Genomic DNA, 14,484 nt, shown 5'->3' with positions numbered 1-14,484 from the left:
GGCTGCATATTAGCCGCGTGCAGTAAACACAACGCACCAACCATGTGTGCTCGAAAGGTGCTCTGCGTTAAAAACAATTTTATAAAACCATTGAAGTAAGAAAGAATAGGGGTAATAAAAATACAGCAGCATATTCATGAGAAACTCAGTTAACTTCTTTCTTGGTGCACATCTATTGTTAAAAGTGCTCACTCGATATGGAAAGTGACATGGCAGGCACACATCTGTCTCACCTTGGGGTAAAGAATTAAATACTACATGAGTGTTCGGCGGTTTATGAACAGCAGGGGAGAGCCTTCAGATGTGGCTGCAGAAGGAAGAGGCATGTATTATAATGCAGGGGAAGTACAGAGCAGGTGAATCACAGCCCACTGGTATTGTAGCGCCCAGCCTATATTATCGTCAAAGGACAGCAAAGTGCAAATCACTCCCAGCCCAATGGTGTTGTAAGCTGGTAAGGAGCATGTGTGACACAGCCTACTGGTGTTGTAGCGCCCAGCGTGTATTTTCATCAGAGGGCAGCACATAGCAATTGAATCACAGCCCACTGGTATTAGCGCGCCGGGGTCGCTGCCCACTGGTATTGTAGCGCCAAGCGAGTGTTAAAATCAAAGGGAGGCAAATGAGGGTACAGAGCGGATGGAGCAGAGCCCACTAGTATTGTGGCGCCGTGATCGGTAAACACATAGCTGGAGTGATGGTAGATTCCCCCAGTATGTGACTCTAAACCTCCTTACCTCGAGCTTCCCGTGTTCTAGTAGTGCGACCTACCCATCGCCGCCGAGCTCGGATAGATAAAGGAGCTCGGCGGCGGGCCGTAAGCGCCCTTGGAAACGGCGTTCGGCCCGCCCCTTCGTGGAGGTCAGGTGATGCGTCAGAATATGGCGGCCGCCATCTTGTAATGGATATATTCCGGTTGAATTTCAACAACATAGTCTACATACATATACATATACATATAATTTCTTCACTCAGGAACGGTTTAGCAACCCATTTTGTTCCCATAAACAACATAATACCAGTCGGGCGGAACACTATGCTAGCGCTGATTTTTAGCCTAGGTGTTTTAAACTATGCCCTTAATTACATTGAACACCTCCTTTGAAGAGACCCCCCAGTTTTTTTACACCACTTAAAGCCCTGGAAACAACACAATGTCACAGTCACCTCACATCCTGGCACTGTGCATCATGCATGACTCATGACTTCTACGTTTTCAGTCTGCATATGTGCAGGGGCATAGTGAACTTTCCCCCACCCCTTGATTTAGCAACTACAGCGGGGGTGAAGTTCTTGATGGCTCTCTTCTGTCTGAAAACTCTGCAGACAACGGTTCAGCTCATAAAGTGAAAAGGTGGGTGAGTAAATAAGTGAAGGAATGTGTGAATGGCTGGATGGATTAGTGAAAGGATGAATGGATGAATGAAAGGGTGAATGGATAGATAATGAAGGAAAGGATGCATGGATGAGTGGAAATATGGATGAGAGAAAAGGTAAATAGATGGATGTATGGGTGGAAGGGTAGATGGATGGGTAAAATGGGGGATGGGTGTATGAAAGGATGGATGGATGACTGAAAGCTTAGATGATGGGCGAGTGAATGGGTGGATAGATGAGTGAAAAGATGGATGGAATTGATAAGTGAAAGGGTGAATGGGTGAATGGGTGGATGGATGAGTGAATGGGGTAGATGGACAAAAGGATGAATAGATGAGTGAAGAAGTGAAAGGGTGGATGTATGAGAGAACGGATGGATGGATGCGTGAAAGGATGGGTGAGTAATAGGATCAATGGATGGAATTAATGAATGGAAGTAGATGAATGGGTGGATGATGGATGGATGGATAAGTGAAAGGGGGATGGAGAGAGAAAGGGAGGATGAATGACTGAAAGGGTGAATGGGTGGAAGGATAAGTGACTGGGTGGATGGATGAGCAAGTGAATGAATGAATGGCTGGATGGGTGAAAGGGGAAATGGCTGGGTGGATGAGTGAATAGAAGGATGGGTGGAAGAGTGGATGGATGACTGTACGGATGGGTGGGATGAAAAGGTGGGTAGATGAATAATGGATGGAAGATTGAAAGGATGGATTGAGGGATGGATGAGTGAAATGATGGATGGAAGGATATATGGTGGATAGGTTTGAAAATGGTTGAATATGTTTGGATATAAATGGGCACATAGATAGAAGGTCAGAATGAATGGTGAAAGACTGAAAAATAGATAAAAGAATGATTACACCTTGTATCACCCATTATTTTAAGTAACATTTCCTATACATTCACTTTCACGTTAATATGAGTCATTGTCTCAATATAATGTGTGTGATGTAACGCACTCCGACACCCTGCCCTACATAATTGGGATGAGTAATACTATAAGAGAAATTAAATACACATGACAGACTGTCTAAGTGAAGATGAGGGGCACCATTGAAGGGCCGTAGCAAGGCAGGACTGGCCGGACTGGGCATCGGGTGTTTCCCTGGGAGGCTGGAAAGGGGGGGGAGCGGTTTTGTTACTGGAGACTGGCACTGCAAAGTTCCTTGTATATCCAGTAGTTTTCAATCAACAATAAAGCGGCCTCACTTATATTCAGGTGTGGTTCACCATTGTCTGGTGACTAATGTACCTGCGGGAGCAAGATGCAAATTTAGAATCGTCTAAGGCAACAAGCTGCGGCCATACTGAAAAACTGTGAAGTACACGATTGTCTCAACCTAATATAAACTTATTTTGACTTGTACTTAGATGGTTGTCTATTTACTTACTTATATACTATTGTGCAACCACCTCTGACGTGTCTGTAAAACTTACCTTTTGTCCCTAAGTTTTGTCCAGAATTTTGACCTTTTGTCCTGAATTTTGTCCTGAATTTTTACCCTTTGTCCTGAATTCTTACACTCACCGTCCTGAATTTGCACCTATGCCAGTTGGTCATCCTAGTAGGCTGGCGGTTTAGTTTCAAGATGTAAGCACATTGGCTTTTATTCTTTGGCATTAGGTTCTTTCATGAAGTGCTCAAAATGTAACACCATACCATGGTGGACGTGTCTGGAAGTTATTCTGTTATATAATATTGTATATGTCACCTAAATAATCCATCTCTTTTCAGCAGCCTGTGTAAGTGTTTACACTCACCTAATCTGAATCCTGTCCAGAGTTTAAAGATTTGTTCCCACGAACTGTGGTTGTGTTTGAAAACATCTCAGAGTACTACGTACAAATAACTAAATTAATTCAAATTAAGCAGTAGAATAAACCATTATAGCGGGCAGCATTGCAAAACACGTTAAGAGCTCTTTTACATTCTACCATACTGGGGCTCTTTGTAATACCACCAGCACAATCCCGTGTGGCAATTGTGCACCCGGTAAACACCATTGCCACCAGCTACAGTGCCTAGTATATGAGATACATCAGCATCAAGTTGAAGTTCTCCTGCTAGGAAAGAGGCTTGCGCACCTGATTTCCACATCTTTTGTCTCTTTTGAGAAGTTTATTCATTTCGCATTACCCCGGTCCTTTTTCTGGCCCAACGGGAAATGGAAACACTTTAGGAATACAGGAATCACCACGAACTGAGAATTCCATTTTAGGTGCAGAAGGGCATTTGTGCAGGTATCGTGAGCTGCGTAATTCTTCTGTTGGAGGGCTTTGGACCAATAAAACAGACATTCGACCAGTCTCAGTAGCATGCTGCTGTGGAAAAAGGTAAGGCTAGGACCTTTCTCAGGATTTGCCCGGCGCTAACCGCCCTTGTACCATTCAAGTTTACCAAGCAATGAGGCAGGCGCCGGAGACCAGAAGGCAGGAAACAGAAGTTTATTCCGACGGAGCAGAACACATCAGATCAGACAACAAGGTATCGTCTCGAGGTGCTCTAACGGCCTCTCGGAGGCCTGGCCTCTTATACACTGGTTTATGGCATGTGACCTTTCTTTATTACAATCAGAACATTGTGGCATAAAGGAAAAGACATCCCTGTAATTCTCGTGTCAATCCCACCCCCATGTATCCCCACAATAGAGGTCCTCAACCTGCTGATAAGAGGAGGGGGTCATCACGCAGCTGAGTGTTCCGTCGAGTCTTAGGATGTGTGCGCCTGATCAAATCACAGGGGGTGGGGAGGCCTGGATCAATAGAGGGTCCTTCGAAGGAGAGCGGCCTCGTGCAATAAGGGGCAGTAAATGATATCTGCCGGCTTAGGCGATGGCCTCAGACCTGTGTGGACAGCTGGACACGGGGGAAGGGGTCATCAAAGGAGTGGTATTCATGCCGCGTGGACAATCGGGCTGAGGGAAGGTTTATCAACAGAGGGGCATTCATAGGAGGAGAGGAGGTGCTGGTCAGGCGCTGGTGTGACTCCCAAGGACAGGGTCATGCAGAAGGGTTATGCTCATGAGGAGGAGGGAGGGGAGCCAGGGTGCGCGGAGGATGCTTGCTGGGTCAGAGGGGCGCGCTGGCGATCGATCGTGGACAGGGAAACCATGATACCTAAAATGGCTGCTGTGTATGTCGTACGTGGATGACAAGCTGGCGCAGATGATGTTTAGATTGCAAACTAAAATTCCACAGTCCTCCCTTTTAACATGTCTCGCCAACTTGTCAGTTTGGATTTATCCCCATAAGGCCACGTATTTCTACTTCATAGAGGGGGCTCATGTGCTCATTTCGGAAGTCCAAAGTCTTTGGGCACATACAGTTAGAAACAAGGCTGCACAAAGGTGGCAGACATTGGATACCTAAGCAACACCCACATAATATCACAACAGGTATCAGCACGAAGGAAAACAACTTCCAACCCCAATTCTTCAAAGTGTCCCAAAACCAGCTCCCAAGCGACCATCCTTCCTGTTCTTGGTGAACCTCTGAGGACAGTCTGTGGAGGTGTTCAATGGCTTTGTAGACTGAAGGCGAGTTGTCTGGCACGTAGGTGCAGCAGCTGGATCCGATGATGCGGCATGCTCCTCCTCGGTCGGCTAGGACCACGTCTAGGACAAGACGATTTTGAAGGGTCACGAGGCGGACCGCCTGAAGCTCCGCAGTGTTGTTGGCGAGGATGCCAGCCGTGATGTTGATCGTTGTTTCTACTGCCTGGGTCAGGTGTCGGATAGCACGGCTGTTTGCCATTGGGCCCCACAGAGGAACAAGACCCTTTGCTGCATCCAGGAACTGTGCTCCGGTGGAGTCGGCTTGTCCAAGGTCGTCTGCACGCCTCTGCCGGTGATGGTTGGCAGGGGCTACATATGTGGGTGGAAGAACGAAGGCAATGTAACAGATACCCCTCCAACCCTTCGGGAGCCAGGTGTAAGCTTTGGTGCCACACACAAAGTACATGTTCGGAGAAGCGACAAAGGAAGGGGGGTCAGCTGAGTCCAATGTTCTGGTGATTCGGCAGGCGCTGTGACCCACCAGCTACGTTCCATGGCCTTCGAGACACACGAGACCTGTGACATTGATAACAGACAGGGCCACAGTTAGAGTGGCGGTAGTTTGTTTTTGCAGATGAGTGAAGGTGGTTCTGGCTGGATTGTGGAGCACCTGTACTTCGACTCGTTCTTTGGCTGGAATGTCTTTGATGAAGGTGGCGCCTGCGAGCGCAGGACACAGGGCAGCAGGGGTCTTTCCTGTTTTGTTCAGCCAGAACCCAGAGTAGAAGTGTGACACTGTCCGGCTGGAGGTGGCGTTGTCCTTGTTGCTCTCTTGCATGAGGATCAACCAGGCGAGGCAAGAGCCGTGAACTGAGAAGGGTGAAGGGATGAAGGGGATGGAGTGTCCAGTTGCATGCGGGAGCAACCCGCAGATCCAACAGTTCGTAGCATTCGCAGCAAGGTTGTGTTGGTGCAACAGTTGCACGAAGGAATTGTTCCAGAATTCCCTGCGCCTTTCTCGGAGCTGAGGCGACAGAGAGATTAGGTGATGCTCTTTCAGGGGTGTTGGCTGTGCAGTAGGTAGCAATGCCTCATGAGCCGGTGTGCTTTCCTCCAGAATCCAGAAGGAGGTCATGAGGAGGAGGCAGAAGAGGAAGACAGTGAAGAGTGCAATTGTCTTTGATTTGTGCAAGTTGTCAGTCTTTGGATTTCTATACTGAGTATTTCCTGTTGCTTCCATCATCTTCATATTTGGCGCTTCCATCATCTTCTTATCTGGTGCTTCCATCACCTTCAAGGGGTTCGGTAGTGGGCAGAACCACAGACTTCGTTTAGCTTCTCTCCCGGCAACCCTTGATTGTGTTTAGGTCACCGTTCTGAGATTTAACTTAGTCCGTGGCCTACTTAGCCGAAACTCCCTCCTTTCGACGCAGGAAATACCCTTCTCTGGATGGCACAGTGGGATCAGAGAATTTTGCAAGTTCGAGTGCCTCAGCATCGGGATAACAGTCCAATATCGGTCGGTCTTTGCTCAGGAGCTCTTCTTGGGCGCTGACGTTTTCTGTCGTGGCCAGGTTTGCAGAGACCTTCCGGCAATGATGCGCGTGCAGCCAGTGCTTCTTCCCCTCCACTCGGAGTGCCGTTCGGGTGGTGATCAGCACTTGCCAGGGGCCCGTCCACCGAGGTTCCAGACTCTTGGTTCGCTGGAAATTTCGTATCAATACGAAATCTCCCGGTTGGATGTCATGGCCGGGGCCCCTGGAAGCATCGGGGATGGCCTGCTGCATCTGTTGATGAATGACAGACAACGTTTTAGTTAACTTGCACAAATAATCAGACAGTAGGACGTCCGGGACGTCATGAATGGAGGTCGGTTTGGGAGCAGTCCAGAGATTCATCGGTCGCCCAAACACGACCTCGTAGGGGGTCAAATGGTGCTTGGTGGGAGTGGAGCGCATCGATAACAAAGCCAGTGGGAGGGCATCCGGCCAGTTAAGTCCAGTGGTGGCCACTATTTTTGCCAGTTTCAGCTTCAGTGTGGCATTATGGCGTTCCACTAGACCGGCGGATTGGGGGTGGAAGACCGCATGAAATCGTTGCTTCACCCCCAACCCCTTTAGGATTAATTGGATAACCTCAGCTATGAAGTGGGGGCCATTGTCGCTCCATAAAATTCGACAAAGGCCATAGCGAGGGAAGAATTCCTTCAGTAGTACTTTGGCAGTAGTCATGGCAGTGTTGTCACGGGTTGGATAGGCTTCTACCCATTTGCTGAAGGCACACACGATGACTAGTACATACTTCAGGCTTTGGCATCTCTCTAGTTGGATGTAGTCCATCTGAAGGACCTCGAAGGGGTGATTGGGGGTCCCAAACCCTCCCCGGGGTACTACAGTTCCTTTCCCGGGGTTGTGTTGCAGACAGATAAGGCACTGCTGAACTAGGCGTCTGGCTGAGTCAGGGATTTTGTCGTTATGCCAGACTTTGGAAATGAGTTCGATCATGGGTGCAGATCCTATGTGTGCGGGGGAGTGAGCCATTGTCAGTATGGGAATCAGATATGAGTCGGGCAGCAACCATTTGCTTGCATCCTTCGTTCGCCAGCAGCCCTCCTCATCCTTCAAACCCACCCTTGCCCACTTAGTCAGCTCGTGAGGGGTGCTGGCCGACTGTATGTCTCTGATCATTATCCTTGTGTCACTCCATGTTTCTGCTTGTGACCTGGTCATGTACATGCGTGTCACCGTCCTGTTCTCAGCTGTGGTTCGTGCAGTGAAGTCGGCCAATGCATTCCCTTGTCCGACCAAGTCTGTCACCCTTTTGTGTGCCTGACATTTTATCACGGCTAATCGTTTGGGGAGGAGAACTGCTTACAGCAGCGGCGGCTACTGCTCGAAGGCAGGCAGGCAAAGCTCTGGCTACAGGATCAAGAGTGGCGGAGAAGTAGGCACAAGGGCGCTGCTTAGGACCAATTGATTGAGTTAGGACAGACAATGCGCATCCCTCCCTTTCGTGGGTGAAGAGGGAGAAGGGTTTGGAGTAATCCGGGGTTCCTAGGACAGGCGCTGAGCAGAGTGCATCCCGTAATTCCTTAAAGGAGGCTTGACACTCAGCGGTCCAAGGAAGCGGGGAGGGGACATCTTTGGTCAGCAGGGCAAGTAATGGTTTCACAATGAGGCTGTAATTAGGCAACCACTGTCTGCAAAAAGAGGTTAGGCCAACCAAAGAGCGGACCTGCTTTTGTGTTTTTGGGATGGGGGTGTCTAGGATGGTTTGGATTCGGTCGGGGGTAAGTTTCCTCCCTTCTTTGGACAGAAGATGGCCTAGGTAAGTCACCTGTGGCTGACAGAACTGTAACTTCCTTTTGGAGACTTTATGGCCATTTTCTGCAAGAAAGTGTAGGAGTTGGACGGTGGCTGTCGTTGCAAGCGGGGTGGTGTCGGCCGCCAGAAGGATATCATCGACATATTGGATCAACACCACTCCCTCTGGTAGCTGGAAGGCATCCAGCTGTCTTTTGAGGGCCTGGCTGTAAATGCTGGGACTTTCAGTGTACCCCTGGGGAGCTCTACAAAATCGGTACGAGCGGGATTTTAAAGTGAAGCCGAAGAGATAACGGCTGTCTGGATGAATGGGGATAGAGAAAAACGCGTTCTTAAGGTCGATAACAGAGAAGGTGGTGGCAGTGGACGGGATGAGGGTCAGAATGGTGGTGATATCAGAGACTACAGGATATTGGGGTACAACCACTTTGTTAATCTCTCGTAAGTCGATGATGAAGCGGTACGCTTTCTCATCTCCTTCACCTTGCTTCTTAACAATAGGTAGGATTGGGCTGTTGCAGACGTTGCTAACCACCTCTTCAACCACTCCTGCATCTACCAGAGACTGAATGATCGCTACCAGTGCCTTCTCACCCTCTGGCGATATCCGATATTGCGGGAGTTTCGGGAGCATAGCGTCTTGTCGTACAGTTATGTGAATAGGATCAATCATCATTCGCCCCACATCAGAGTCATTTTTGGCCCACAGGTACGGAGGCAGGGTGTCAAGCAGGGACAGGTCAGCGTCAGTTATGGAGCACATGTGTCGTAGGGGGCGGGATCTGGGCATGTCTGGGTTGTCGTACAGGATGACTCGTATTCCATCTGGGGAACACCTAATGGTAGCTCGAAAATGTTTCAGTAAGTCAATGCCCATAATGGCGTCAGGGGAGTTGGAGGAGAGTAGAAATGTCGCGTCAGTGGTGTTGTTTTCTAGGTCAAAGGTAATAGGTACGGACAGGGGGTTAGTGGAGGGCGTTCCATCGAAACCTATCGACGTTATGTGTGAGCCAGACAAGGGTGCCCTTGGAATCAGTCGTTTTGATAACACACTACGTGTAGCCCCAGTGTCTACCAAGAATGGAGACTCTGTACCCAGGACCTTAGCGGTGACATAAGGACCTTGCTGGTCAACACAGAGCTCGACTGGATCCCTCCCTTGCCCCTGGCAGTCCTATGCAAAATCGGGGGCATTGTCACCTTCGGATAGCTGATATTGGTTCTGTCGGGGACGGTCAAATGTGTTCAGTCTCCCTGATCTGTCATTGCTGGTGTCGTTGGTGCTCCCTCGTCCTTGTACTCTATTTCTCGGACCACCTGCCACATCCCTGGAGTCTCTATTTCTATTCACTTCTAGCAAAACCGGACACTGGGATTTCCAATGGCCGAACCCTTTGCAGAAGGCGCATTGGTCATTGCTAATGTCTCTCCGTCCAGTGTGGGATGTTGGGGTGTGATCTTTAGGAGGTAGATCTCTGGGGGTGGTTGATTGGCGGTTCCCCCTTTGGTGTTCCCGTCCTACCGCTATACCCTGTATCTGGGCTATCATTACCCTTTCCTTTAAATCTTTCTTCTTTTTCTCGGACGCCCTATCATTCTCATTCTTTTGGTGCTCGTAATACTGAGCCATCTGAAGGATAGCTGCGGGTTTGGAGGCCCCCCAACTACTCTCACTCGTCTGCAGTTTCTGGGAGACTTCTTGTGTTAGTCCCTTTACATAATTTTGCACAAACAGGTGCTGTCCGGTTGCGGTGGTCATGTCTTGGCCACTGTAGTCGGAGAACACTGTCTCGAATCGGGAGAAGTATTCTGACACATCTTCCTGGGGTTTCTGTCGACAGGCCGTGACTATCGACCAGTCTACTTTTCTTTCCGGGACCAGTGTTTTTAACTTCTGGACCAGTTTGTCTGGGAGTTCCAGTATGTCTTTCACTGGTTTACTCCCCGGCTCTCGCTGTCTATCTAGTTTACCGAGTTGGTCCCAGGTATGTCCAAACAGATCCGTGTGGTCAGCCTTCCGGATTTGCTTCCACACATCAGCTGGCAGGCATAACCCAAAGAACAAGTCAATGTCCGCTAAAGTCATTATTGTCGAACCCAAGGCTGTGCCTAATTCGGTATAAAATGCCGTCGGGTTCTTTCTTAAATCGGGCAGGGTTTGTTTGAAGGTTAGGATATCCTGTCGTTCCCATGGTTGGTAAACCCAATTGTACACAACCCTCCCCTTTGCATTTTCATTATTAATATCATCGCTCGTTCCCTGGCCCCGTGGCGGGATCCAGTAAGGAGCCGCTTCTCTGATAGGCATCATAGTATTGGCTACTTCTGCCGAGGTTGTTTCAGGGACCGTAACCTTGGCTTCTGGTTTCTGTTCCGCGAGGTGGCGGAAGACCTCAAGCATTTGCATGAAGAGCTCCGTCGCCTCACGTTCGGTCCCATCTCCAACATCAATCTTCCTATACAGTGTTGTTAGTTTAGCGGGACCCTTACTCTGATACCTATCTTCATACGCGTTCAGGGTGTGGTAGCTGAATCGCAAGATAAAATGCCGTCTGTGGCTGTCGGCATGTGAATTATATATGCTCATTGTGTATTCTTCGCTCTCCCTTCGTTCTACCAATGTCTTTGCTATTTTGTCGATCCCATCCCGCTCATCTTTGCTTAACCTACTTAGCCTGGCTGATGATTGTTTGCTAGCCTCGGGGTCGTCTGACGAAGTTGTTAATGTGGCTGGTGCGGAGGCCGCGAGGGCCGGTGCACTAGCACTAGGGTCACTTTCACTCACACTCGGGGTTTGCAGGTTTTGTTGGCTGGGAGCATATGGAGGGGGCATGTAGATGATTGGGGGACCTAGCAGTAACTCATCGTTTGTCCGTTGTTTGGAGGGCAATTCAGGGTAGAGTGCAGAGGGGGTCCTAACAGGGCATTGGCCTGTTGACCCTGATTCTTGGTTTTGTGTAGCTTCTTTTCTTTCTTTTATTTCCTCTTCTAGTTGCTTTGCGGCTAGGTGGGCTGCCTTTCGTAATTCTTTCCCTATTTTTGCTTCTTCTCTTTTCTTTCGTTGTTCCGTTTCTTTGCGCCACATGCCGATACTGTCGAGCATAGTGGGCGTGGTCTTATTCTTCTGGAGCGCTATTTCTAATGTTCTTATTTTATTTTCATTAAAGGACCCTATCAGTGGCCACTGACTTTCAGGGTTCTTTTTCGTATATTTATGCCATAGTTTAGTGTAAGCTATAGCGACTAGTCCATACTTAGTGAACATGTCCTTATTAGGGGTGCCCTCCAGTGGAGCTGGATGGTTCATCTCTAATAAGCGGTCCGGGCTAAACAGGCTACCAACCAGTGGGGAGAAGATAGGCATGACGGATTACAACGGGGACAAAAGTCTGCACTACCTATCTTATCACGGCGGGCAAAGACTAGGCAGAATATTTCTATTCTCCGTTGTTTGCCGGCGGTGAATACCTCAAACGAACCAATACCGAATAATCGGTCAATCAAAACAATTCAGTGGGGAGAATAAGTGGGCACGAAAAGTTATCGTTACCTACTCTTTCTCTCCCTGCAAAGAGAGACCTTGTTCTTCCCTGTTTGCAGAAAAAGAATCTCCAGACAATAATCCACGAACGACAGTTCGGGAAACAGTGGGGGAGGAAGATAGGCACGACGGATTACAACGGGGACAAAAGTCTGCGTTACCTATCCTTCACTGTTTGCAAAGAGAGAGCCTGTTGTTTTTCTCCGTTTGCAGACAGCGAATCTCCAGAGGTTTCAACAAAGCGTAATACTAGTATTATCCAAACAAAAACAATTTTCCTCAATTCGTCGTGTTTACACGACCTTACCCGGACCGCATGGACGGTTTCCTGTCCTCTGGATCCAGCGCCCGATCGTCCTCTCTCCTTCGTGATGTTCGCGGCACTCCTGATGGTTCCCAGTCAGGACCGTAGATCACTCGAGAGAGGTCTGTTCAGAACTAGTGAAGGTCGGATGATCGGCTGTCAGACGAGGGTCTATCGGACACGAGCTCTTCCCGATCGTTGCAGTCGTTCACTCTGTCCTCGGGACCTCTCCCACTGGATCCACGTGTCGCTGATGGGCCCCACGCTTTGGGACGCCAATTGTGGAAAAAGGTAAGGCTAGGACCTTTCTCAGGATTTGCCCGGCGCTAACCGCCCTTGTACCATTCAAGTTTACCAAGCAATGAGGCAGGCGCCGGAGACCAGAAGGCAGGAAACAGAAGTTTATTCCGACGGAGCAGAACACATCAGATCAGACAACAAGGTATCGTCTCGAGGTGCTCTAACAGCCTCTCGGAGGCCTGGCCTCTTATACACTGGTTTATGGCATGTGACCTTTCTTTATTACAATCAGAACATTGTGGCATAAAGGAAAAGACATCCCTGTAATTCTCGTGTCAATCCCACCCCCATGTATCCCCACAATAGAGGTCCTCAACCTGCTGATAAGAGGAGGGGGTCATCACGCAGCTGAGTGTTCCGTCGAGTCTTAGGATGTGTGCGCCTGATCAAATCACAGGGGGTGGGGAGGCCTGGATCAATAGAGGGTCCTTTGAAGGAGAGCGGCCTCGTGCAATAAGGGGCAGTAAATGATATCTGCCGGCTTAGGCGATGGCCTCAGACCTGTGTGGACAGCTGGACACGGGGGAAGGGGTCATCAAAGGAGTGGTATTCATGCCGCGTGGACAATCGGGCTGAGGGAAGGTTTATCAACAGAGGGGCATTCATAGGAGGAGAGGAGGTGCTGGTCAGGCGCTGGTGTGACTCCCAAGGACAGGGTCATGCAGAAGGGTTATGCTCATGAGGAGGAGGGAGGGGAGCCAGGGTGCGCGGAGGATGCTTGCTGGGTCAGAGGGGCGCGCTGGCGATCGATCGTGGACAGGGAAACCATGATACCTAAAATGGCTGCTGTGTATGTCGTATGTGGATGACAAGCTGGCGCAGATGATGTTTAGATTGCAAACTAAAATTCCACACTGCCTGGCCAATCCCACCAAGCCAACGCGCTTTGCTCTAGGTCAGGGTTCCCCAAACCGGTCCTGGAGGGCCGGATCCATGCCAGATTTTTTGGATATCCCCATTGAGATACATGTAGTAATTTTAAAAATCTGGCACGGATCCGGCCCTCCAGGACCGGTTTGGAGACCCCTGCTCTAGGTGGAACAGGGATTTCCTTTTTTTGATCACATAATTATATACCTTGATACCACTTAATAAGAACAGCACTGACTCATCATTCCACGATAGTTTTGCTCCAACATGAACTGTATTTTTATTCCTTTTGTTCCAGAAAGCGTGGCAATAACTCCACAAGATTCTCGCTGGGTTGGCGCTTGGTGGATTGGCTTTCTGCTGTGCGCGGCCGTCAGCTTACTTGCCGCGATTCCATTCTTGTTCCTTCCCAGGACTTTGATAAAACAAGGAGATAAATCAAGGACTAAAAGCACACAGGAACCTGCTGCATCTAAAGAAGAAGGAAGCAAAATACCCCAACAAGAGAATCCTCAAGAGGCAATAAATGTAAAAGGCAAGTTTGCAAATGAAGATTTTAAAAACAGCTTTCATTTTAAATTCATGTACGCAATTTTATTGACTCCCGATTCTGAAATTTCTGAGTTTCAGACTAGAAAACGTCATATCTGATTATCACATCAAAGTAATTCAAATACCTGATTTAAGCATATTTAACCTAAATATCTGAGAACTGAAGCTCGACGAGTTATTCCAAAGATCCTATATCTTGAACTATTTGTGAGGCTGATAACCTTTGACCTGTAGTAAATTTGCCTGTTAGACTATGAGACAGAAAGGCAATCGCCTTAATAAGAGCTGTGTCTGAGATCCCACAAGGCCTAACATGAGATCCAACTATCTATGAACTCTTCCATCAGCTTGGAGGCGGATCAGAGAGCTGGCTCTGAGGGGTGCTAGTGCAGCTTCGTCGTCATAGAACAGGAAAGCAAAGCTTATAAGTACTAGAGTGTCCCCATTTTTTGCAGGCACCAACTGTGAGAAAGATGACTTAAGTATGAATAAATTAAGAGCAATTGTTAATTTGAAGAAAGACTTATCATTTAAAGTGAGATAGTAGTTAAGCAAATATTGAACACTTTTGGGGCAGATTTATCGTGACATTGCACTGGTGCAAAGTCGCCCAAAATAATTCAAAACAGCAAAGTCTCGATAAAGCATTTTGCTTTCCTCTGAAAACGTATGGTAGGGCACCAGCTTTACCATAACCATTAACATGTATCATGCACCACT

At 48.5% G+C, this 14,484-nt stretch overlaps 1 protein-coding gene across 1 annotated transcript in view; it reads left to right on the top strand.

Moving 5' to 3' along the window:
- Positions 1 to 14,484, top strand: part of LOC147751601 (solute carrier organic anion transporter family member 1C1-like) — a 569,256-nt gene that overhangs the window by 324,253 nt on the left and 230,519 nt on the right. The window contains exon 8 of the mRNA XM_086920557.1: positions 13,511 to 13,747. Within this exon, the coding sequence (XP_086776683.1) occupies positions 13,511 to 13,747 (237 nt within the window). The remainder of the gene's footprint in view (positions 1 to 13,510; positions 13,748 to 14,484) is intronic.

Source organism: Lissotriton vulgaris, chromosome 1_1 (genome assembly GCF_964263255.1).
Source record: "Lissotriton vulgaris chromosome 1_1, aLisVul1.2, whole genome shotgun sequence".
Taxonomy (NCBI): Eukaryota; Metazoa; Chordata; class Amphibia; order Caudata; family Salamandridae; genus Lissotriton; species Lissotriton vulgaris.
This window is presented reverse-complemented; position numbering and strand designations above follow the sequence as displayed.